General features: G+C 35.9%; 1 protein-coding gene across 4 annotated transcripts in view; it reads left to right on the top strand.

The window, feature by feature from the left end:
* FHL5 (four and a half LIM domains 5) overlaps positions 1-24301 on the top strand; it is a 41180-nt gene extending 16879 nt beyond the window's left edge. For all 4 annotated transcript variants that reach the window (XM_019442888.2, XM_019442891.2, XM_019442890.2 and 1 more), the window contains 5 exons: positions 12308-12478; positions 13311-13485; positions 14436-14605; positions 18776-18962; positions 24068-24301. In XM_019442888.2, the coding sequence (XP_019298433.1) occupies positions 12320-12478; positions 13311-13485; positions 14436-14605; positions 18776-18962; positions 24068-24231 (855 nt within the window). In that variant the 5' untranslated portion in view covers positions 12308-12319 and the 3' untranslated portion in view covers positions 24232-24301. The remainder of the gene's footprint in view (positions 1-12307; positions 12479-13310; positions 13486-14435; positions 14606-18775; positions 18963-24067) is intronic.
* The last annotated feature ends 2873 nt before the right edge of the window (positions 24302-27174 follow it).

Raw genomic sequence — 27174 nt, 5'->3', positions numbered from 1 at the left:
AACCTTCATTTTCAGTCCTTGGACATATTTGCCACAGATGTAATAGATACAATTAATTCACTAGTCAAGTGGATATACAAATTCTTAACTCTTTACTAATTGAAACTTTATCCCTTATTCTGTTGATAGAAGCCTCTTTGCATATATGTTTTCATCAATACTTGCCTTGGACTCCACGCCCTTAGAGAACAGGAAGTTTCCCAGTCATTTCTTTAGTCATAAACGATGTTCTGAGGTCCTGCTATACTCGGACTTGATATACACAAATGAAGTAAGCAACATTCTTTCTCTCTGAGGAGCTCACAAGTGAGACACACATGGACAGAAAAAACTGTTACAAAATGTGGCAAAAGAAAAATAGACATATGTATGAACTAATGAGAGCAGCTACTCTTTCCTGAGGGATATGAGAAAGCTACCGAGAAAAGGAGTTTTAACTGGACCTTGATGGATGAGGAGAATCATCAGGCAGACAAGGTCAGTGAGACGAGAAAGAGGGTATTAGATTTAGAAGAAAAGCCACAGGTGAAGACTCAATGCCATTAAAGGATGTAGCATGTGTGAAGAATAGGCAGTCACTGGAAGTGGCTAAAAGCATACGTGGGAGATGTGTGTATGTTGGGCGGTGCTGAGTCTGGAAAGGGCTAGAGGAGGGGAAAGCAGACAGGATAGTAAAGGGTCTCTATGCTAATGCAGTTTAGACTTTCTTTCAGAGTCAAAAATAAGCTGTTGGAGATTTTTCCAGTGAAGGGAGATGATCAGATGAGTCTGAGAAAAGATTCTTCTTGAGCACATGGAGGATATTCTGGAACTTCCTGGGGGAAATTGAGCTTATGATTACAGAACAAAAGTCATGTAGTAGCAATGTGTTTGGTTCCACTCAATAGAGGAAGAAATCTTGAATAATATCCCCAGATAGATGTAAACCACTATGGCCCATCAGAGATAGGAAGAGGGCCTAAAATAAGATTTAAGGGATGCTTCTGAAATAGAATCAATGGGATATAGTACCCAATAAACATATGTAGGGAGTGCATGCAGGGAGGGAGGAGAGAATGATGGAAACAGTTGCCTCAAGAGACTAGGTGATTATACAACTATGCACTATAGATGGTTTCTATAACCATAGAGCACAGAGAAATATACTTTGTTCGGTGAGGTTTCCAAAATGCTCCTGCCTGGCCATCAGAGAAACAATTCAAAATAAAATCCTAAATGGAAAAAGGACCACAGGTAAATTAAGTTAAATATAGTGTGAATTAGGATTCTTCATCCAGTTTCTGTTTCCATTCAAGTCTGGTATATCAATCACACACTTCAAAGACTTAAACATTTTGCACTAACACTTCCCAAGAGGATTTTAATATTCCTTACACCATTTAGATTTGAATTCTCCCCAAGTTCTTCCCTAAAAAAAAGCAGAAACAAATCTACTTTACTGAATCAATGAAAGCCTGAACGGGCAGTCGAAATAGTCCTGCAGTACTCTCATAAGAACACAGATATATTTACACAGGCTGAGTGAAGGTGCTTTGAATAACCAGATGGAAATTAGGCCAGGTATCCCAGCAAACTTTGAATTAAAGAACAGTGCACTTTGACTTATGTGCAAAAGTAGTGGGTATGGCATTATTTGCATCTATTTAGAAAAATTTACACATCATGTATTAGAGACAGAAGTAACCATATATACCATTTATTGTATGTCCTCTACTTTAGGAAACATAATGTGTTGATTTATATAGTATTACCTGTCTCTATGGGGAACAAAAAGCTGTAATCAAAACTATGTAAGTTATAATTGCTATTTAGAATAAAATATTGACAGTAATTCAACTGCCTCAAGTAAGTAAAATTCCTCAAAAACACATCGGCAATAGAGACATTATTGGAAACCAGAAGGCTCAAATTGTATCCTTGTATATTTCAAGTCCACCATAAGAAGGAAAAGCCCTCTCAGTTTTCAAAAGTGTAATCCATGACAGGAAAGTAATAAGACATAGACAGGTTGTCCTTGATTTGCACAATGTTCATGCACAAAGCTCATGCATATTGCAACCATGTTCCCACTTTGCACACTTCCATGGTACTGTGAGAGAGAGAGAGAGAGAGAGAGAGAGAGAGAGAGAGAGAGAGAGAGATTTATTGCTTCCCTCTCCTCTCTTGCATCTAAAATGGTCCTGCTCAGTTCCCTTTGATTCAGCCCACATGCATCCCAGATCTTCCCAGTTTGGACAACTTCCATGACCATCATTAGCAGTCAAACCCTTCTTAGATATTGCTACCCCCATCTAGATTATATCTAGATTATGAATCTAGATTATGTCTCTTTTGACAAACATAAGAAAAAATAATTTAATACATACCACTCTACTTATCATCTACTCATTTTTTGAAATCTTTAAAAAATAAAGCATTTCATATATAGGAAAGAATATTTCTAATATATCTGCAAAGTAAAGAAATAGCAATTTAGTAAAGAAATCAAAACATTCCCTAAATACTTTTTTTGTAGTTTCAAGTTTTTATTTAAATTGCAGTTAGTGAATATACAATGTAATATTAATTTCATGAGTAGAATTCAGTGATTCATCACTTACACATAACACTCAGTGCTCATCACAAGTGCCCTCCTTAATACCCATCATCCACTTAACCCATCTCCCTGCCCACCTTCCCTCCAGCAACCCTCAGTTTTTTCTCTATAGTTGAGTCTGTTTCTTGGTTTGCCTCTCTCCTTTTCCTCCCCAAGTTCATTGTTTCATAAATTCTGCATATGAGTGAAATCATATGGTATTTGTCTCTCTCTGACTGGCTAATTTCACTTGTCATACACTCAAGTTCCATCCATGTCATTACAAATGGTAAAATTTCATTCTTTTTAATGGCCGAGTAATATTCCATTGTATATATATACCACATCTTCTTTATCCATTCATCAGTTGATAGACATTTGGGCTCTTTCCAAAATTTGGCTATTGTTGATAATGCTGCTATAAACATCAGGGTGCATGTATCCCTTTGGATTAGTATTTTTGTATCATTTGGGTAAATACCTAGATCCTATATATTTGAAATCCTCTTTGCAACTTCTCAATACCCCGTCTAATTCCAGAAGTTAGGTAACTTTAATTGCATCCTGATTTTTGTGTTTATAATCATCATGATTTTTAAAATAGCTTGACTAAAATTTATTGTGTTTAATAACATGTTAACTAACATACTAACATATTTTAACATGTTAATAACCTATCTATTATAATTCCTAATAATCCATTTTGAATGTTTTTGAACTTTATAAAAGTGTATTTACTTTTACAGCCTAATTGCTTCATTCAATATTGTGAAGTTCATCTATACTGAGGATGAATTACCTGTAATTCATCTGTTTTTATTGCCATATGTTAGTATGTTGTATGACCACACACCTACTTATGTATCCATTTTTCCCTTCGAGAGATATTCAGTTTCCTATTATGGCTACTATAAACTATGCTGCTGTGAGCGTTCTTGCACATGATCTCTGCAAGATTTTCTGACTTACACACTTAACGGGTGCAATTGCTGAGTCATACAAAAGGTTCTTGTTCAACTTTACAATATTATGAAATATTGTTTTTCAGAGCAGTTTTATCCTTTGCATCTTTTACTTTTATTTTTAGTGAGTGAGTTTCCATTGGTCCTTATCCTCAACAATATTTGATATTGTCAGACTTGTTCATTTTTTCTGACTCTGTGAATGTAAATATATAGTTTATTATGGTTTGCTAAACAGATCAATTCAAATTCCATGGAGTAGATTGAGCTTTCTTTAAAATATCTGTCATTTAGAAAAGAAACATGTGTTTGTATCTTTTTCCCATTTTTCTGTTAATTTTTAATTCTTATTTACTCATGGGAGTGTTTTATATATTCTGTACTCTAATCCTTTGTCAGTTATATGTGTGGCAAATATCATCTGTTAACCTGTTATTCTGTGATTGTCTTTTCATTTAATAGTGTCTTTCAATGACCAATTTTTTTGATTGCCAATCTGCTCATTTATGGTTTGTGTTTTGCATATTTTCAAAAAACTTTTACTAACATGAAACCATAGACATTTACTCCTATATTTCAAATTTTGCTTTTCATATTGATGATTGAATTATTTTGAGTATAGTATAAGGTAGGGATCCAACTTAGTTTTTTGCCATGTAAGTAACCAATTATTCCAGGACCACTTATTGAATAATTTCTTACTCTTTCTAAACTTAAATTTCATTCTTTATATAATAGATCAATATTTATAATGTAAATATATCAAAAATAGATATATAATTTCTGTCTGATATTATTTGGTTCTGATTTGATTCATACTTGATTTGGTGTTCTCCATGCTGTTCCACTGGTCTCTTAGTTTATCCAGTTCTAATACTATATTTCCTTAATGACTTTAAGTTTTGAGATTTCATATGACAAGGCTTCCCAATATCATAAGGTTTAGATATACTGTGTTACATTTAATACAAGTATTATTTTTATTGCTTTCAAACATGATAGTTTTTAACATTATATTTCTGTTGTATAGGAATTCTGTTGATTTTTGTATATTGATTTTGTATCAAGAAACTTGCTAACCTCTCTTTGACTGATAATGAGCTTGAGCACAATCTCATGTTTATTAGTATTTGGACATCCTCTTTTGTGTAATGTCTATTCAAGCCCTTTGCCCCTTTATTGTATTGTCCGTTTTTTTCTTATTGACTTTTAGAATTTCTTTATGTATTCTGGATATGATTCCTTTGTTGGTTCATGAGTTACAATATTTTCTTTGACTCTGTGGTTTTTATTTTCATGCTCTTATCTAGAATCTTTTTAAAACAGTGGCCTTAATTTTAATGTAGTCCAATTTATCAAATTCTCCCTATACGGCTGCATTGCTTAAGAAATTTTTCCCTATTACAAGTTAATGAAGACATTTTCTTATATTCTAAAAGGATTAGAAGAGAAATAGCACCTTCAAAATAGTGAGTCTCCAAGTCTATGAACATGGTCTATCTTTCTACTTATGTATTTGTGTTTTCTTTATATTCTTTCAAAGTGTTCTGTGTAGGGGTTTCATACATGCTTATTATATTTATTACAAGGTATATGAGGGTTTGGTAATGGTATACAGCTTTTATTTCATTTTGTTTGCTGTTATGTAAGAATACAATAGATTTTTGTATATAAACATTTTATCTAGCAACTCTGTTAACTCACTTACAAATTCTAATTGTTTATTATAGAATCATTTAGATTCTCTTCACACAAAATCAGCCATCAGAAAATAATGACAGTTATTTGTTCTCTTTTAATTCTGATATTTTTCTTTTTCTCATCTTAGTGCACAGGCTATGACTTCTGGTATAGAACTGAATAAACGTGATCACGGGCATTCTTTTTCTGTTTCTGATCTCAGCGTAAAAGCTATCAGCATTCACCATTATATATGTTTGCTATATATTTTTAAATTACATTGAGGAAATTCCTTTTATTCTTAGTTTGCTAAGTTTTTGATTTTGAATTGAAGTCAAATTTCATCAAAAGTCTTTTCTGCATCTGCTGAGATAATTATATGGCTTTCTCTTTTATTTGATAAATGTGGTGAAATACAGTGATTCTCTTTTTAATTTTAAACCAAAACTGCATTCTTGGGATAAATGCAATTTATCATGACATGATTAACATTTTTATATATTACTAGAGATAATTGGTTATTATTTGAGTAAAGATTGTATGTACTGCAAAATGTATTATTTATTATAAGTGTAATTGGCCTATAAATTTTTCCTCTAATGTTTTCAGATTTTGGTATCAGCTTAATGGGTTCAAAACTAACATGTTTCCTGCTTATAATATTTGGCATAATTTATTAAGATTAGTATTATCTCTTGAGGCTTGGTAAGATTCACAAGTGAAGCCATTTTGGGCTTGCATTTTACTGTGTAAATAGGCTTTTAATAATAAATTTAGTTTCTCTGATAGTTACCAACTAGTTGAAATGTTATATTCTTGTACCAGTTTTAATATTTACTTATTTTAGAAGTTTCCTGTTTTATCCAATTTTTCTAATTCCTTAGCTAAAGTTATTCCGTATAGTCAATATTTATTTAGATACACCTATTTATAGTTTTTATTGTTTTTCACTACTTGCTTCCTCTCTGAGCTTCAATCTGAGATCAATGCTTTTTTTCCCTGAAAAACAGTCTTTGGTATTTATTTTAATGAGTGTGCTATTGATATATTCAGTTTCTGATTGTCTGAAAAATATCTTTTTTCGCCTTCATTATTGAAAGCTATTTTATCTGAGTATAGATTTCTAGGTTGGCTTCTAATTTCTTTCAGCAATTTTACCTTGTCTTTCTATTGTCCAGCTTCCATTTTTTTCTGTTGAGAAGTAGGTAACTTCTTTATTTGTTGTTACACCAAAAGTAATACTTTTACCCCATGTGTTAGATGTCATTTGTCTTTGGTTTTTAGTGGTTTTACCCCGAGATGACTCAGTGGGTGTGTTTTTAGGCTGGTTGAGGTTCTTGGTTTTTGCTTTCTTTTTTTAAATTTGTAGCATGATGTCATTTGTCAGTTTTGGAGGACTGGCCATTATTTTTTCAATAAGAATTCTCATATTCCCCCATAAAACGTGTAAAACACACTTTTTTACATAGGAAGAAAAATAATATTTCTTGACCAAATGGCATATTGAAAAATGGAATCCAGGGGCACCTGGGTGGCTCAGTCAGTTGGGTGTCCGACTTCAGCTCAGGTCATGATCTCACAGTCTGTGAGTTCAAGCCCCACTTCAGGCTCTGTGCTTACAGCTCAGAGCCTGGAGCCTGCTTCAGATTCTGTATCTCCCTCTCTTTCTCTGCCCCTCCCACACTCATGCTCTGTCTCTCTCTGTCTCAGAAATAAATAAACATTAAAAAATTAAAAAAAAAGAAAAATGGAATCCTAATTGATTTGCCTATTTGTGGTATGTCTATCATGCAATCCTTTCTATCGTTATTTTTAAATTAATTTTTATAAGTCTCAGCTCAAAACATTTCACGTACCTATTTCCAGTCATCAGTGGTCATTTCCTTTTCTATAGAAAAAAAAATATATATGTTCAACTCCCGCTTGAAACTTAAACCACTGATGATCTCTCCCAGTCTACCTTTCTAATTTGCCCTCCAATATTTGCCTCCTTGTGCCCTGAAAGCCACTGAATAAATTACTTGCTGCTTCCCGTGCCTACCTCGCATATCCAAGTATGAATGTCTATCCTAATTCTGCTGCTCTATCTTAATGCCCTTCCCCACATCTCCAGGGAAAGAGAGGTCTGCACAGGCTAAGATCCTAGGCTTCAGTTTCTGACAAGTGTCGTTTTGAATCTAGCATTGATCTTGCATTTTTATGAGTCAGGTGATCTTGGCCTCACTAAGCTTTGGTTTCTTCTTTAAGGGGATAATATTATTCATGAGGATAATAATAGACTTCACCTAGAGGGCCATTGTGAGGACTAGAGGAAACAGTCCACATAAAGTGGTTAATACAGTACTTGACGCTCAGAAACAGGAATATGAGAGATCACTGGTAGTATTTTTCTTATAAAAGACCAAGGGATAGGAGAGACTGCTCTTTTCCCACCTCTACATCGATTCTGCTCTGTAATACAGAGCCTGCTGCAGCTGCCACAATGATATGATTACCACAATATCTCATAGACAAAAATCTAGTCACTGAACCCTGGACAACCTGAGCCCAGGCATTTCAAAATAGTAGAAAGCACCCACATAGGTCTGACACAGTCTGCCAGCAGCAGCAGCAGCAGGAACATGTCTTCCGTTTCCCTTCCGTCTTCCAGTTTATACACATGGTTTGTGTTAGCAGAGCCAAATCTGCATCCTGAACACTTCTGTAGAGGGGCCAGGAATTATTTTTAGCTTCCTGACCTCTCCAATTAGAAGGGTAAAGCCAAGGTTGAGAGAAGAAATCCATAACATCTTCTGCATGATTCATTTAAAGGCCACCTTCTCCAACTTGTTCCCAGATTTTTCCTAGCTAAAAGTAACTGTGTGTCCGCTTCCTATGAATTGGTAGTTTTCAAACCTCACTGGACATTAGAACCACCCAGGAAATGAAAAATACTTATTCTTATCCGTTATTTCCAGAAATTTCTGATTTAATTGGTTTGGGGTGGGGTGCACTTTGGAAAATTTTAAACTCTAATGTGCACTCTGTGTTTAGGACTGCTCTAAATTCTTAAAACCTTTCATTTCTCCTCATCACTTCTTAACTTTTGTTTATTTATAAAATATCCTTACTTTTCCTACTATACTATAAATTCTCTGAGGATAGGATTTGAATCTACTATTTTATGTCTTTTACAACTTCTGGCAGATTACTTTGGAAGTAGAAAGATACTTTATGTTTATTGACTGCATGATTAAATGAATGATGTATTATGCCTTGCAAACAAAAGCATATTAATGATACCAGGCATGGTATCAGGTCCCTGCCTTGCTCTTGTTTGACATTCTCTCAAGTACGCTTCTTGTGAATCTATTAATTGTGCTCAGCATAGTAAAAATATAAGTGGATATATTGCACACAGCATTAGCCATCTAATCAATAATTCACCATAAAATATAACTTGACACAAAATTATTCCTGGTTTAAAAAATAACATCTAAGAGACCTCATTCTCAGCTATGGAAACTATTGCCAATGAACACACATCCTTTTAGGTAGAAATCTAAAATAAAGGTGGGAACTGGAAAATGAAAGCCAAGTCCATTCAAGGCATTGGATTTCTGAGGTATTTATTTTTATAGGTTCTTTGATATATCAGTGTATCTCTAAATCAATCTTCTAAAACCCCCAGTATGCAATGATAAAAATTCTTCACTTAAACTATTGTATAATTGCAGAATGACTTTGAAATAAGTTTGATTAGAATATATTTAATTGATATATACAACCTCTTTGAAAGAAGTTTGACAAGAATGTGTAATTGATATTGATACTAGCATTTCTGAGTTTGTATCTAAAAAAGTCAAATGCTATCTAATTGGGTCACATTGTTAGTATTAAGATTTCTTATGCTTCATAATTATAGATGAGCTTTGCTCAATGATTTTAAATATTTATTTGAAAGAAAAACTTTTCCCAATATCTCTGCCAAATTAATCCTCAGATGAGGGCTCCTGAAGTAAGAATCGCATGGTTCTCATCCTCTTTCCTACAGCTTTACCTATTCGGGAATGATTAAAAAAGCAAGTTGTTTGGTCTGCTCTCCTAGACACAGAGTTATTCCCTGAGTATTTAAAAATATTAATGTTAGGGATAAAGAAAAGGAAAAGGACAGAATGATGTTTAGAATGGAATAATGTTAGATAAAAGGTGATATGACTGGAGAATTTTTTTGCCTCTTTTGCCTGCCCCCACCCCATCTAGCACTGCTTCTATTAAAAGTGCAAATAGTTTTAGGGTCACCTGGGCGGCTCAGTCGGTTAAGCGTCTGACTTTGGCTCAGGTCATGATCTCGGGGTCTGTGAGTTCAGGCCTCACATAAGGCTCTGTGCTGACAGCTTGGAGCCTGCTTTGGATTCTGTGTCTCCCTCCCTCTCTCTCTCTGCCCCTCCCCTGCTTGTGCTCTGCCTCTCTCTCTCTCTCTCCCTCTCTCCCTCTCTCTCTTCTCTCTCTGTCTCTCAAAAATAAATAAACATTAAACAATTAAAAAAAATTCAAATAGCTTTAAAAAGCTTTAGCTTCAAAGTCTTCTTTAATCCTGAATGTACCAAGGTGAAAATCTGTTCACAAGACTCACCATTTCCCAACATCAGAAGAGAACCCATACCATTCCCCCATTTGTCTTTCCCTCTTACCTTCCTGCCAAATTGAGATCAATCCTCCCTCCCTCCCTTCCTTCCCTCCTTCCTTCTTTTCTGTGTTCCAACAGCTTAACTTCCTTAAAGTCTTTCTGAGAAGGTTTCCTGATACTATAGCTCCTCACCCTCTTTCTATTAGTTCCCTAAGAACTCCGTGGTTCTAGTAGAATATGCATCATTTATATGGTTATAACACCTGTATTTAAGAAACTCTATTTGGATGTGTTCATACATCCATAGTTAAATGAGAGACTTCATGAAAATGAGGGCTGAATTTCTCAGTGTATCTTTCCCAACCAAGTGAACATTTAGTTTGTTCTCTTACCTCAAATTATATTCACCATTACCAAGTAAGAGTTAAGCTAGAAGAATCCAGACTTCAGGAGGACAGGGAGTTCAAATGTTACTGAGTATATATTCAATACATATTGACCTAGACTAAACCTCACTGTATAGTTCTATAAAATGCAAAATCACAAGGTTTTGAGGTGTTGAAATGACTGTTCTCACCCTACCCAACCCTCTGATGTCGCCATAAAGAAAAGATGAGGTAAGAAGTAAGTTTTCTTCTTTAAAAAAAATTTTAAGTATGGTTCATTTTGTTAAGAATTCTCTATGGAGTAAGGCCTATTATGTGGTTAGGATGGGGATACTTATTTAGAGAAATATTTATATTTATTGATATACATGGTGGTATCAATATTTATATATTTATAAAATATATAAAATGATATTGTGATGAAAGTTAAAGGTATATAACTTATTTCACTATTAAGAGATAAACACATGATCATTGTAAATGTGATTAAAACTCGCATTTGAAAATCTTCCAAGGGAATCACATCTATTTTCCTCCTGTTTCCAAGTCATCACTAACTCTCTGAGTGTGTTTGTACTCACTTGGAAGGGACAGTTCTGTGGAATTAATCAAATAGGGAATTCAATGTTCCTTGCAGATAATTTTGGCATGTTCCATTGGGAACTTTCTAGTAGGAGTTTTCAGCTTTCCTGGGAAAAAACTCCACATGTTCCAAATCCTCAGTCTCTTCTCTGTTAGTGAGGAACAATATAACAAAACTGCTACATATAGAATTAATGACAATATATATTCAGCAAGACAGTCTGCTGGAAAAAACCATTAAAATAGAAGAAGGCAAAAACGTATGGGAATACAATTTAAATGTATTAAATAAAAACTAGCATTAAAAATGCTGTAAAAAGCATCACACTAACTAATTTTCTGATTTTGCTAAAATTAAAAAAACACATTTCTGAGGTGGAGAAGTAGAAAATATTCATAGCTCCTAATATATTCTAGTAAATCCAGAGGTAACGAGTCTCATTTTCCAAGAAAATCAGTGGTACTACCTTGGGGGACAATGAAACATTCGTGTTCAATGCCCAGTTAAACTTTTTGAAATCCATATGTTTTGTTCTTTCATGCTTTCCTATTATAGAATAACTCAAGTTCTTATCCTTGCTTTGGCTTTATGTTTCACACCAGGTTTTTGTTCTGTAAGATGCTGCTATTGTTAACCATTCTATATCCATATTAGTTTAGTCCTAAACCTTGAAGAAGCCTGGAGTTCTTTTCTATCACTGATGGTTTGGCTGCACTTTTACATCTGGGCAATGGCTCAACAACAGTCATAAAGACCTAGCACTTGGACCAAATCCTACCGGCTCAGAAATTTTATTTGTCAACTTAGTGTGGGCCATCTAAATGGAGATGCCCAGGAGGCAAGTGTAGCTTTAGCTACAGATTTTGGAGTCAACATCATATTTGGGGAGGTTGAAGCCACAAGTAACGAGGATGTCCCAACAGAAAGCATGTAGCACGGAATATCTTAGGACTAACGCGCAGAAACCTCAGTAGGTGCCCAATAAAGATTTGAGAAATAAAAGAATGGCCTAGAAAATGACAATGTACTTGATTATCAACTTCCATTGCAGTTAGAGTAAAAGAGCCTGTTGTGATTTCCAAGGAACTCTCCTCCAGAACTCTCCAGCAAGTTAGTAAGTGATGGCAGTTAGTGAAAGCCCTATCAACAGTTCATATTTATATCCTTGGGGTGAAACCATCCTCTTTCAACACCTATCACATTCTTATTGAAGTTCACATTAGTGAATGATGAATAAAAGATGTTTTTCACAATCTGGCTGCAGGCTCAATGCATTTTGTTAACAAAACACACAGGAACTGCCAAAATAGGAGAGTAGCCTTTCCTAAATCACTCCCAAATGTCATCATGACTACAGCATATTTTCCTAATTGGTGGGGTTTTTTTGTTTGTTTGTTTGTTTGTTTTGTGTAAGACACAAATCCATTCAAGTGCTTGACTCCTATTGAGGCTTTATAATTTATCTTAGAAAAAAATTGTTTTTATGAACATGAATCATTTTCTTATTCACAGGACTGGACCAAAATGACAACTGGTCAATTCGATTGTCAATACTGCGCAGCATCACTTCTTGGGAAGAAGTACATACTGAAGAATGACAATCCATACTGTGTTTCCTGTTACGATCGTATTTTTTCTAACTATTGTGAGGAATGCAAAGAACCAATTGAATCAGATTCCAAGGTAGGTCTCACTTCAATTCCCAGAATTATTGCATGCAAACAAGGAGACAAATGCTTTGGAATGCCTTGTTTCCTTTAGTACTGACTATTAATACCACATTGCTCTATTGCTGGGTATAAGCATCTTCAAAGTTACCATCGGTCGCCAGATGCTATGCTCAGCACTATGAAATATGACATATACTTTAATCTTCACAGTGATCTTAGAAGATAGTTTAAGATGCTAAAGATTAAAGAGGTTCAGTTATTTGCCCAAAGCTACACAGCTAAAATGTTGATTTATTTCTGGAATGACAAGAGTATAAATGAATAAATACATAAATAATTGAAAATTTAAAGTTTCAAAAAACTATATCTTCTGACTTCAGATCAGCCTCATCTCCACTAAGTCCATTGTGCCCTGACACGGTCCATTCCTCTCACAATGCACATTATTGTATTTTTTTCCTTTTTCTTTTTTGTCTTTGTTGTGGTGTTGGCATTTTGTTTAATCTCAGACAATAATAGAATATCACAACGTAAAAATAAGAATCATTCCATGAAAAGCCCCTCTTATAGCTTATGAAAAGGAGTGAGAGGAAATTTGAAGAAATAGGAAAAGGTTCACTTATTTTCCATCTGTCTTTACTGACCAACTAAGAAAGCCCAGGCTCTAGCTCTTAATTGCCCCAGAGAGTCTCCTCTCTATGGGTAATACTATCAATGACAACTTTTCCTCAAGCTACCAGCACAAACTATGGGTATCAGAGTCCCAGGAGTGTTCAGTTTAGTCTTATAAAATGACCTGTTTTGTCACAAGCACATTTAATTAACTCGTATTTACTGTCTCGAAGGATCTTTGTTACAAAGGCCGACACTGGCATGAACGATGCTTCAGTTGCGCCAAATGCAATCACTCTCTGGTGGAAAAGCCTTTTGCTGCCAAGGATGAGCGACTGCTGTGCTCAGAATGTTATTCTAACGAGTGCTCCTCCAAGTGCTTCCACTGCAAGAAGACCATCATGCCTGGTGAGATCACAAGGGAGTTCAGGTCTCTAATGGAAGCTGTAACACTTTGAATTATGCCCAAGTATAGGAAGAGTATAGTCGCTAATAAAACCCTACTTTTGAAGACATCTATCTTGCTATCTCTTGATTTCACTTAGTGTATTTTAGAAATAAAAAGACCATTTCGTTCTGTTTTGAATGGGTAAAATACAGCATTCTATGTATTTTTGTAAAGCTAATTCATACAGGCATTTTCAACCACAACCTGAGCCATAAAGATGAAATCTAAACCAATAACACTAACAGTGCATTAAGCACCGGTTCCTAGGCATAAACAATGGCATCAGGAAGCATAATCCATCATAGGAGAATGGGGCCAACCATCATTTTGTAGCAGGACAAAATATAGTTTGAGGGTCAGTCATCTTTATTCCTTCTAGGGAAGACAAGGATTCATGTACATGATTATACTTTCAGGCAAGCACTTTTGCTGTTTTGATTCTCTACTAAATCCCTCTGGACATCAGCATAACAACACAGTTCTCTCTTATTTTCTTATTATGAATTCAAAAGAGTTTCTAGAAGACCATAACTGCACAACATCCTTCTTGAGAGTTGGTGCCCCAGGCATTCCTAATATCCCAATACTGATAATTATGGCCCAATCTATCTAACCCACATGCAGCCTTTCAGAGTCTCCACTAGTTGTACTTTCAAATCTCAAAATTGTAGCTTACACAGCATAAGAGTTTTCAGTAAAAGAGCGATTCATCATCATCATGGCTGAACTCTACCTTTTCTTTTTCTTTTTCAGATAAATGTTTTAGAAACCAACAAAACACTATTTTTCTATAAAGACAATTAGCTTATCATCTTAACGTTAAAATATATATTCTAAATAACTTGACATATCTTTACTTAAAAAGATGATGTTTCATTTGTACTAACACGTTCTTATTTGTGGGGTACAGGTTCCCGCAAAATGGAATTTAAGGGAAACTACTGGCATGAAACCTGCTTTGTGTGTGAGCATTGCCGACAGCCAATAGGAACTAAACCTTTGATTTCCAAAGAGAGTGGCAATTACTGTGTACCGTGTTTTGAGAAGGAGTTTGCTCACTACTGCAGCTTTTGTAAGAAGGTAATTATCTACAGGGGATGAAGCTTGTGGATCCTTCCGGACCATTGCTTTTTAACTTCATTCTATATTTGGAATGAACTGATACTATCATATTATGTCTGTCTTTACACATTCATGTTACTTTTAAATTCCAGCATGTCCAAGAGCACACTGCCTGCCACAGTGAAGATGGCCACCTATTTTTATCATCATAAAATTCTACCCAGAACATGACTTTAGTTCCAAAAGCTATAGATAGTCCAATTCCATTTGCTGCTGTTACATAAGATTTCATGTATTCTGGTAGAGGACACACATCTCTTGTTGAATACAAGATACTTCTTAGAAAATAATTTTTGATCCCTTTCCTTTCAGAGGAATATGAATTTGTCTCACAGAATCATTAAGGGAACCAATTTAAACAGAATGTTTAACTTCTCACATTATGTCCCAGCAACACAAATGTCTTCTTGGCTTGAAGCTTTTATATTTCTAATGAGTAGACAGGTAGACTCAAGAGAGTGACAAGACCACTAGAGAAATTCATTAGACATACAGACAGAAAAAGGAATAAGGGTAGCAAGTGGTTTCCTTTGCTTCCAGTTCCAGAGTGTCATTTACAGCCTTTTGACTTGGATACCCATTGAAAACATATCATCCAATAAGAAAAAAAGTCAAGCTTTTCAAGTAAACTTTCTCCAATTCTTTTTTTTATGTGAAAAAGTCACTCCTCTCTATCACTTTGATAAAACCTGTTTGTATTTCATAAAATAGATATTGATGTACTTGAAGAAATCCTTGACCCATGAGACATCATAAGTTTAAAATAACACTATAAATTGTGATGAGCATGCAGCGTTGTCTAAACATTTTTGATCTATGAGCTGCTTTGGCAGATCTCAAGACTATTTGTATAATTGCATCTGGACAGCTAGAAGTCTCATTACCTCTTTCTATGGGAACATATGCACACAGTAACTTTTTACATATGTTTAAAATACGAGTACCGCATTTGCAGAGGCATCAATAAACTCCTAAATTATAATCATCGGATTATAATCTTGATTATACTATGATGATGGCCGAAATTACAATTGATAGTAACATAATGTAAAACCATCTTAAACCCGGAGACTTCCATCACTCTACCAGAAACACTGACTTTAAAAATGGCTTTATAAGCAACCCTCAGATGCTATGAACCTGCGATATATGAAACTCAGAAGACTCACCAGAGTCAATGGCAAGCATTTTAGGAACAGATTCTTGTAATAAAATGGTAGGTTGATCTCACTGTTTTGAGGGACAATAAATTGGCCATGTTCAGGTTATTTTTCTTAAATACTTAAGCTGAAATATTAGTGCAACCTGTTGGAATTACCTCAAAACCATTTATTGGGAATGCAATATAAACTTTCTTTCAATTGTATAAAGATTCAGAGGGGAATTTCTCCAGTACATCAGTGCTAAGTACTATTAGAGAGTAAAGCACTGGCATTTCCCAGGTTATAGGAGCCTGTCCTATATTTAGGACATGATCTGAAGTCATGAAAACTTTGTGAAATATTTATATTGGGTAGTAGACAGACCACAACATGCCAGATTGTTTTCTATTTAATTTTTAAAACCACAAGCCATTCAAGGAAAGCTGGATATAAATGTTTCTGATCAAGATGACCCAAGCTGAAGAAAAACAATTTGTTTCAACTCAAACCAGAGACCAAATATAAAACAAACAAAATAGGCAAAAAATACTTAAAAATCAGGCCCTTAGAACTTTTTTCATAGATTTTATTTTGTGAAACTAAAACTTGTTTTCTACCAAAAACAAGTAACCTCAAACTACAAGTGTTTTAAATTCAAACTCCTCGAGCTTCCCAGAGTGTCCTGTGATTCATTGGCTCTTGTCTACTGAGCACAAAACCAATACTGCGTCCACTTTGCCAGAGAAGAAACTTGTTCCAAATCCTGGGATCAATCAGTGGCAAACACCAAACCTAGATGTTAGACTTCATCTTAGCCCGCATGCCTCTTCAAAAGGAACATAATCACAAGCAAACTATTTTTAATGTTCCAGAGTTTCTTCTTCCTAATTAAATAGTCTATATATCAAGTTTTATTTTGCTGTGAATACATTTTTCAAGTGTTGAGTCTTTTAAGCATTGCCTGCTAATAATTTGACTGAACAAATGAAAGGAATCTTCAATTCTGCTGTGCCTGCAGTAAGGCATTTGAAATCAGTAGGGGGTATTTTAAATTGCTTCAGTTCACACATGCCATTATGTTTCCCATTTACTTATTTAGAATAGTATACATTTTTTTCCTTTAGGAAAAATAACTTTTCTATTAAATATCTTTAATTTTTAAGAGATTTGTTGTAAGGCTTAAAATATCTTTAGCATAATCTTTTCTTTTTTTAAATATTTTTTAACCTTTATTTAATATTGAAAGATAGAGAGAGACAGAGTGTAAGCAGGGGAGGGGCAGAGAGAGAGGGAGACAGAATCTGAAGCAGGCTCCAGGCTCTGAGCTGTCTGCACAGAGCCCGACGCAGGGCCCGAACTCACAAACCGCGAGATCATGACCTGAGCCGAAGCTGGACGCTTAACCGACTGAGCCACCCAGGCGCCCCTAGAATAATCTTTTCAAAAGCTTGTGTCATAGACAACATTTTTAAATTTTTTCAGCAATGAGATGGCTTTGCATAGGTTCCACATTTTCTATATCTAGTGAATTTGGATACAACGATCACAGGAATCATTTCAGATACCACATGAGCACATTCCAGTTTCCACAGCTACTCCAGGAGCTCAATAGCCATGGATTCAAAAGATGCTAGGACTACAAAACTGCTATCCAAGAAGAGTTGTTCAATATTTACCCATCTGATTCTGAATAAAGATATCTCAGCCTTTTAAAAAGTACTATTTGTGGATTAAAAAGACTTATATAAGCCAGTTTAATCCATGGGGATATATATACATACACACACACACACACACACACACACACACACGCGCACGCGTGTGTGTGTATGTATGTATGTATGTTATGGAGGAATAATAAGCTTCTCTGACACAACCCTAGCACATCACACATTAAGGTTCAACATACAAGCTGTGTTCATTACTTAGAATTCTAAAGCTGAAAACCCACGCAGTTGCCACAGCACCCCATTTGTACTAGAGATAATACTGGAACTGCTATCCAAATGTTTTTCCCTTTGGTGTTTATTCATTAATTCAGCAAGGACTAACCAACTGCCATTAGTGGAAAGTAACCTTGTCTCAATATTATATTACTGGTTAACTATACAGGCTATGGAGTCAGCTTAGGTTTGCATGCTAGTTGTGTGTGACCTGGCAAGTGACCTGACCACTGTAACCCTCAATAGTTTCTCACCTTTTAAAGGAGGAAAAAATAAGAGTCTTGGTTATGTCGGGATGTTAGGAACATAAGAAAAGGCCATCCCTTTTCTTTCTTTTAAAATAAATAAATATTTTAAAAATAAATAAATAAACGTAATGGTAATGACTTTAAGTAATAGTTCAGGGAAAGAGGAGAACAGGATACGCTGAGAGGTCAGAGAAGAACTTCACAAGGAGGCCTGACAGTTAAAGGCCTGACAGGACTAAGGACTGAAAACACACTTCAGAAATATTAGTCATTATTAGTGGATGATGGTGCTTATCAATAATAGTCAGGGTTGCTTCTGCTGGAAGAAAGGTTTCAGGGAAAAGTAGCTTTTTTCAATATCCTTTAAAGCTAGACATGGAAGTAAGAACACAGTATAGAAAACATCTTCGTTCTAATGGTAGACCTTTGAAGACCAACATGAAAGTTAAAGATGAGAAAAGGAATCAGGGCTCTACTTCTTTTTCATTTTCCTGAGTCTGTTATGGCCCTAATTCTTTTCTATTCCACAATAGGAGAAAAATTAGGAGATATATATACATATATATATATATATATATATATTTTTTTTTTTTTTTTTGCCAGTTCTACTTAATCCTTATAGCCTTTTGATTCTCATATTGATTCAAAAAAAAAAAAAAAAAAACCACAGGGAAAGGACATCCTGACACAAGGGGATGGAGTAACCCAAAGTACACTCATGGGCACAGAAGAGGATCATGACAGGTCTGAACTGTAATAGCTTCCATGGTCACTGCCTTTGTGGTCCTTTGGCAGGTGGTGACTTCAGGTGGGATAACATTTCGTGACCAGCCATGGCATAAAGAGTGTTTTCTGTGCAGTGGCTGTAGGAAAGAGCTCTGTGAAGAGGAGTTTATGTCCAGAGATGATTATCCATTCTGTGTGGACTGCTACAATCATCTTTATGCCAAAAGGTGTGAAGCCTGCACCAAACCCATTACTGGTGAGTTCTTCAGTTTAATATGGTCTGTTAATGGGACAGCTGTGGCTATCTAGATACTTTATAGTTAATTTAGAAAAGGCAAGTAAAAAATATATATAATCTTATATATATATATATATATATATATATATATATATAATCTTTCATATATATATATATAATCTTTCCCTTATATATATTATCTTTAATATATATATATATATACACATACATATATATGTGTATATATATATATATATAATCTTTCCCTTATGTTTCTTTTTGATACACACACACATGGATATCCATATATAAATAGAAACATTACACAGACCCCTCAAGACAAATGTATAGCATAATTAGGGTAGCCATGTTCTATAGAGGGTAATTAATACTAAACCTTATGGAGGAGCGCCTGGGTGGCTCAGTCAGTTAAGCATCTGACTTTGGTTCAGATTATGATCTCAAAGTTAGTGCCTTCGAGCCCTGGTTAATGAGTTCAAGCATCAGGCTCTCTGCTGTCAGCACAGAGCCTGCTTGGACACTCTGTCTCCCTCTCTCTGCCTCTCCCCTACTCACTCCCTCTCTCTCTCTCTCTCTCTCTTTCTCAAAAATAAATAAATATTTTAAAAATAAATAAATAAACATAATGGTAATGACTTTAAGTAATAGTTCAGTGAAAGAGGAGAACAGGATACGCTGAGAGGTCAGAGAAGAACTTCACAAGGAGGCCTGACATTTAAAGATTTGAATGGGAGGAAGGGATGCTTATAAATACAAATCCTACTTAATTTCCAACAAGGGCAAAGGAACCCTAAAATAGAAAAGGTTTTAATTAAATGCAAGGATTGTACAAATCTGAAGCTGTAATAATTAGGGTAGCCAAGGTCAGGAATTAATTAAACTTCATTTTAAGATGCTTCTAACAAGTGTATCATTCTGTTTTCTCTCTATTCACTTGTGAGACATTTCAATTATGAATAGATGAAATAAAACAAGATAGCATTCTGATGAAAGAACAGAACACATGTGACATGATTTGAAAATATCACAAATGATAAATTGATCCAATTACATAGATTTTTCAAGGTAAAATAGTGCATTATATTTTCCTCAGAGATACTTCTGAAGAATGCTAATCCTATAGTAAAATTTGAAGTTGGCATAACCTGAGAAAACCAGCAGCTTTTCTTTTAGGCATTTATAGTCACCTAATAATGTGGCAGAACTGTACTTCTCTTCCCCATTCCTTGTATTCTTAGATCATATTTCATTTCTTTTAGTTCAGTTTGTGTAACACAGTATTAAAGATTATTTTATCCTTTTCCTCCTCCTCCATCTTCAAATATATCACAAAATAAAAGTTAACTCTTCAAAGAAAGAAAAAGTGTTTCACTGCAAACCCAGCTTGGCAGGTTTTCACTGACTTACAAGGGGAAGGAGAGAGTTACCCAGACAAACAGACAAGGTCCCGTTTGCCTGCACAGGGCACCATGTTTTCCAGAATCTCACATGGTTCATGGCTATATCTGGCTGGCAGGTGTGTTTTGTTTGGCCTGCACATGTTTGGAAACAACTCATGTAAAACTCCTCTCTGAGGTTAAAAGTAAATAAAGAGCCTGCCAGGGATGAGCAGACTACCCTCCCATTCCCCTGCCAGGTCTCTGTCATAGGCTCAGCGGCTGCCCCATTGCTCTGTTCCTCACACCTTGTCCCCATCACTCAGCCATGTCACCTTCCCAGTCCTTGCATTGGATTGCATTGGCAATCCCAGACTATCAGGCTCTAAAGCTTGAACTCTTAACCACTCTGCTCTCCTGCCTCTACACATCTGGCAATCCCTTAGTCAAAAGACTAAGCCACTATATCCACCAGTTTTGGTTAGAAAATGGGGCTTCCAGAAATGTATCAGTACTGAGAGCTCAAAAACCTCCTTAGTAGAATCTGCGATTACTGCCCAATGGATGCATTTGATTTATTCCATGACACTTTTCTTGAACTACCCAGAAAAAAGGGGGGACTTCCATGAGGAAATGAGAAAATTAAATAATTCAAAATGGGTTGAAATTTTCCTGGGTACTCAGTGGCTAATGCTGACCTGCAAAGAGCCTACCATGAGCCCTGAACTTGAGTTTCAATTCTGATCTATCACAGATTCACGTATCTAAGTGATTTTTTTTCTGTTGGATTGTTTCATATCAGTATCTGAGCCTAGCTCTTTCAGGCTCAGACCAAAAAAAAAACCACATTGCTCTGCATGTAACATAAGGATGATCAGGAACCACAGATTTGACCCAAAAGTAATCCAAATACAGGATTATGTATTTAATTTAGAATAATCAGTCTTATGATAATTATCTTAATCATAAGCTTTGCAATAAGTAGTGTTTCTTGAAAATTGAGCATTTGAATTAATGTACCATAGGGAGTTCTTATACGGCCATAAATTTATCTGTTGGAAGTTGCACATTCATGCAAACAATGTGCCAACCTAAGAAACTGTATTAGAATATTCAAAATACATTTTTTTCAAAATACTTTTTTATATTAACTAAATCTATCTGTGAGTCTCCAGATGTGATTTTTGTTAAATCCCATCAGAATAAATTCAATTCATTTGAACAAACCCAAGGTATAACTACAAACCTTTCTTTTTTTTTCTCTCGCCCTCTAAGATAGGATTAACCTTTCAAAGTTTCTGGGTTAAGTGAAGCAGTTTGATGTAGTGGGAAGTGCTCTGGACTAGGGAGTAAAAGACTTGGTCCTGCCTCTGGCCCTGACTACTGTGTGGCCATGGGTAAGTGACTCACCACTGAGGTTCTCATTTGCCTTACTTGCAAATGAGGAGTTGAAGAGGATCACGTCTTACCCTTCTTCCATGTTTATTTTGAGTAAAAGGAGTTTCAAATGTTATTTCTTGAGAAAAGAATGCTAATGTTCCTGGTTATGGTCTTTACAATAGATAAATTCAGACTTAATCTGGTGAAGTTAAGAGCATAGGCTCTGAAGCCAGATGGCCTAGGATTGAATCCCAGATCGGCCATATACCAGCTGGCTGATTTGGGCAAGTGCTTGAACCTTTCTGTTCATCAATTTTTCTCTGCCAAATAGGGTTGATGATAATATCTTTTCATAAAGGTAAGGTCAGAGTTGTGAAGCAATATAAGTAAAGGGCTTAGAATAGTGACTGACTCGTGGGGCACCTGGGTGGCTCAGTCGGTTGAGCTTCTGACTTCGGCTCAGGTCGTGATCTCACGGTCTGTGAGTTCAAGCCCTGCGTCAGGCTCTGTGCTGACAGCTCAGAGCATGGAGCCTGCTTCCAGTTCTGTGTCTCCCTCTCTCTCTGCCCCTCCCCCACTCATGCTCTGTCTCTCTCTGTCTCAGAAATAAACATTAAAGAAAAAAAAACAATAGTGACTGACTCGTTTTCAAGTGTTCAACAAATGCTAGCTCTTATTCTACAAAATCTTCAGTAATAAATGAAGTCAAATAAAACAGGTGCCAGAGACTTATTTCCTGGGGGACTTCCTTACTGCAAATGACCCTCATGACCTGAGGGAGTAAATGCATCCAAAGTTGAAACAGTTTGTAAACATCTTACATACTGAGTCAGGCCTTCCTTAAATTCCTACTACCAGACGCTTCTATTTCTCTCTTTGTAAAATTCTAGAAGAATTATTTTTACATTTACCACTTGTACAGGCTTACCTAATAAAATCAAGAAAAACTCATGAGCATCAAAATTCAAGATGTGTAATAATTAGTTTCATGAACAAAGATGATTCATGCATATATAGAACATGATTCTTGCAGTCAGCTTATTAATGTTTTGAATAATATTCAGGGAATTAATTGGTTCATTACTGATTTACTCTTATTAGCAAGTAATGATAGCATCATAAATAAGTGAGCAATAAATTTAATCAAGGAAAGTAGAGAAATTTGATGTACGTTTATTTATGAACTAGTAAATTATATGTAAAGACATCAAATAACACTTCTAGTATGAAAATAAAAGTTCGTTATCATATTTAAGGAGAGTTTATCTGAAATAGAATGCTTATTCACCTTTTTTGCTTCCCCAAATGTAATATTTGGAAACTGTATGTGCATCAACACATGAACTATTTTAGCCTCACTCTATGGGTAAGGAGCAAATCACAGGAAGTTCATAGCACTATGATCACTTGGAAAAACCTTGGCAAATAAAGAAAGGCCCAAGGCATCCCAACTCCTTCCCAATCCCTACACCTTTTCTCCTTTTCAACGCCTCAAAATCAATTCTTTAAATTGTAACCTGGATCCATATTAGGGGTATACAAAGAGATTCTCACTGAAGACTCAAATTCTTCTACCTCTCATAGAAATGTTACAGCTAAAGTGAAGCCCAGATTGAAATGGTGGAGGCTGATAAAGTACTTCTTAGAGACTAACCATTGGATAGCATGGCCTCAGTGGCCAGAGTGATCAGATTCACAGATCTTTGTTGCAAGCCTGGGCTAAAGTTGTCTCTGGGCAAGGTAGTAAGGTTGTCATGTTAGGTTAACTCCATGATAGTCTGGATGAAATTTTCTATTTGGGGCTTTTGGAAAATTGTGCCCCACACCACAATATGACCATGGAACTTTATCTGAAGCAAAACTGAGCATAGGAATAGAGGTAACAGAACTAAAAGTCATTGAAACATCAGGCACTAGGCTAGAAAGTATACATTTATTTTATTTTATCTTCACTTTGCTTCTAAGAAAGCAGAAAGAAGATATTCATACTTAGGTATCTCTGACTTCGAAATCCATTCCCTCTTCCCATGGCATTCTACTGTGTTTCCTTATCTGTCTTAGGCAATCTTCATCTGTTTCCAAAAATACCTGGTTTGTATATTCAGATTCTACCTACTTGTGTAGATTACAGAAAAATTTGGGAATCAGGCTGGATCTCAAGGGGGACCTTGCCCACGGCGACATTCCCAGATGGACACAGGGACATGGGAAGCAGCATTCTCTTCTAGGTTACTTGCCTCTACATAGACTTGCTCACTGCTGTTATCTCCAGTTCCTAGAAGAGTACCTGATGGAATGCTTAATCTCTTCATTGAAAGAATATTCTTTTCCGCAATTCCTTTACAGGTCTCAAAGGTGCCAAGTTTATCTGCTTTCAAGACCGGCAGTGGCACAGCGAATGCTTCAACTGTGGGAAGTGCTCAGTCTCCTTGGTGGGGGAAGGCTTCCTGACCCAGAACAAGGAAATCTTTTGCCGCAAGTGTGGTTCTGGAATGGACACTGACATCTAGAGGGAGACAGTCTGTCCTCACCTGAAATCCACCTTGCTTTTGTTCTCACTAAATCCAGAACTTGCTTGAAGTTGCATTTATGACTTATGTTTTACCAATATTAACATACAGTTTATAGCAGAAGGGGTTTTGCACACATTCTGATTGAACTGTGTCATAAAAGCTCAGAAAAAGCATAGTCTAACAGAAATGAATATATCTATCCTAACTCACAAAGGCATCTCTCCTTGCAAAATACTGCACTCTGCTGTTAAAAACATAAGAAAATATCTCTTTATTGTAGCCAACAATATGACCTATACCTAGAAGTCATGGATGTTATTACTGAAGACTGCTGTTTTTAAAACCGCAGGGGGAAAAAGGAAATTGAGATCAAAGTGAAAGGCATACATGAGGCTAATGTTTGCATTCTTAGATAGCTAGCTATAAATAATATGATAGCTTGGCTATTAATGGTGGAAGAACAAAACTGATCAGGGAAAACTGATTAACAATCATCCTACTTGAGAACTGTGTCATTTTATCATTCTTTTATTCACACACACTGACTTTGGAGTTGCAAAGCTGCAAATTTGCCCTCATCCACACTGCTTCCACAGCTGGTTGGTTTCATGCTTAACAAATGGAATTGAGAATTTGGACACTATGGCTCTCATACTCTGCATGGATATAAAGGGGTCCCCTCTCCCTAGGGATAGTCAAAGCATAGGTTTCAACACATTTTGTATCAATTGCATTTTCAAAGCTCCCAATGATTTTTCTAAATACTTACAGATTCCATGAAAGAGAAGTCTATTCTTTCAAATGAGCTAACCAGGAAAATCATTGTCCCCCAAAGGCAAACCTTTAAAGTAAATAGATCATTAAGTCATCACTCGTGGAAATGAGTTTTAGGGAAGGGATTGAGCGTCGGAACATGACTTTCATCCAGATATCTAAAGGCATAATAGAATGCATAATTAGCTCTGAGCTTCATGCATTTTGCCTTCCAAAATTACATAGATGACTAATGGGAAGACATAAAAGTGGGCTTTAACAAAATCTAGTAATAATAAGAACTGAAAAAGATTAATTCACTGCTGATAATTCAGGACCTGCAAAGCAGTACAATAGAGTAATATGGGTTGTAGATGAGCCCTCCTCACCGTTCCTCCACACCCATGCCATCCACCTCACCCCATGCCAACCATGCCCCAGAGTTCCAATCTTCTGCATGGCCCAGAGGTACACTCCCAACCTTAGCGGCCATTCTACAAATAAGTCAGTGTTTATCGGTCACAAGAGAAGCAACAGCCTTAGTGAAAAGCCTGTCACTATATGTGTATCTTTCTACTAGACATCGACTGATCATGGCCCTACCTACCTGTTCCTGGGCAATATTTTCCACATTATGTGGGACAAATGGAAAGCAAACTTTTTTCTCCATGGTCAATTGTTATAGTGCCACATGGTTGGGGTAGGAGGAGGTCAGGAGAAGAAACCCACACAGACATAACATTTTTATAAGTGTCTACTCTCAGATTACTGTTAAAGGTCCTGATTAAAATCTAATTATATGATGTGGCTGATTACAATGATTAAAATAGTTTCACAGGAGATTCCATTAAAATTTTAATGGAAACACAATTTTTGAAATAGCTTAAAATGCAAGGACATTTGGAGATGCTAACAATTTAGAGCCACTAATAAAAGGTCAGGCTACAAAGGCTATTTGAAAGATATAATTGTCTTTGTTTTGTAGTAACAATGCCAAGATAACCGATTATAGATAAGCATGCAAAATGTACTGCTTTCTGACTCAAACAATTAGTAATGTTTAAGCATTTTGCCTTGTGTGTGGGCTGAGCTTGCATATGATCAGGCTTGCATTGTATCTGTACAACTAAAATTCACAGAATCATTTCTGAGACAGAGATTCTGTTATCCTTTGATACGTATACTTAAGTATATATTTTTCACATATAAATAATTCCATATATAGAATAAAGCTTCGTTATCACATATGTATTAAACACATACTGTGCTCAGTTAAGAGTTTGAGCTGTTGTGGTTCTGGGGTGGTGGGCGGGTAGACCAGGGTATGGAAATGAAAAATTGCCAGATGTAGAGATCTTTCCCCAAAGCTGATAAACAGCGCCACTGTGGACATAATATACATATACAAAACAATTAAGAAAGAAGACCTCATTAGACTGCCATACACACAAAGATAAAAATGAAAACCTTATACTGTATACTGTAATTGATTTGGGGTCAGTAAAGAGAAAAGCTCTCTAACTGACCTATCCAAAGATAGAACGGACTGCCTCAGTTAGCAGTGGGCACCCAGTGATTCAAGGAGTGACATCTGCACAGGCAGGAAAGCAGTTAGAAGCAAATCCTGTGTGCTAATAACAACCAGATGGCTTGGAAGTAGCAGAGAGACTGTGCCAAAGAGCAAGAAGAAATGAGATAGCTCAAAGAGAAAAGGTCAGATGAAGACAGATATTAACTCTTAGCATAAAAGCTTTATATTTGATATAACAGGCAATAGAAAGTTACTAACTGCTCTTAAATAGAGGGAGAAAAGCATTATGACAGTGTTTGAGGAACATTATACTAATGATTCTGTGTGGCCTAGAACTGAAGAGGGCAAGGTTCCAAAGGCTAAGTCTCTTAATGCAGTAACACATTTGGTTCCTGGCTACAGAAAAGAGAGAAGAAGCAATAGCTAATGGAGGCAAAGAGCTATATTTGTTGATACAGCTGAAAATACAAGTCAACAAATCAAAATGTTTTATGTTGTCATGTTAGGATTAAACATGACAAAGAAAAAGGCAGAAAGGAATTTCTGTTTCTATAACAGATGGGGTGGCCAAGGTTTCAATTTTCACTTAACAAAATCATAAACATGTTATATTGGAACAATCTAGGTCCATTGGTTACCTAAAATATGATAGGGGT

Source organism: Panthera pardus, unplaced genomic scaffold, assembly GCF_024362965.1.
Source record: "Panthera pardus isolate Hobbes unplaced genomic scaffold, ASM2436296v1 HiC_scaffold_17, whole genome shotgun sequence".
NCBI classification, from domain to species: domain Eukaryota; kingdom Metazoa; phylum Chordata; class Mammalia; order Carnivora; family Felidae; genus Panthera; species Panthera pardus.
This window is presented reverse-complemented; position numbering and strand designations above follow the sequence as displayed.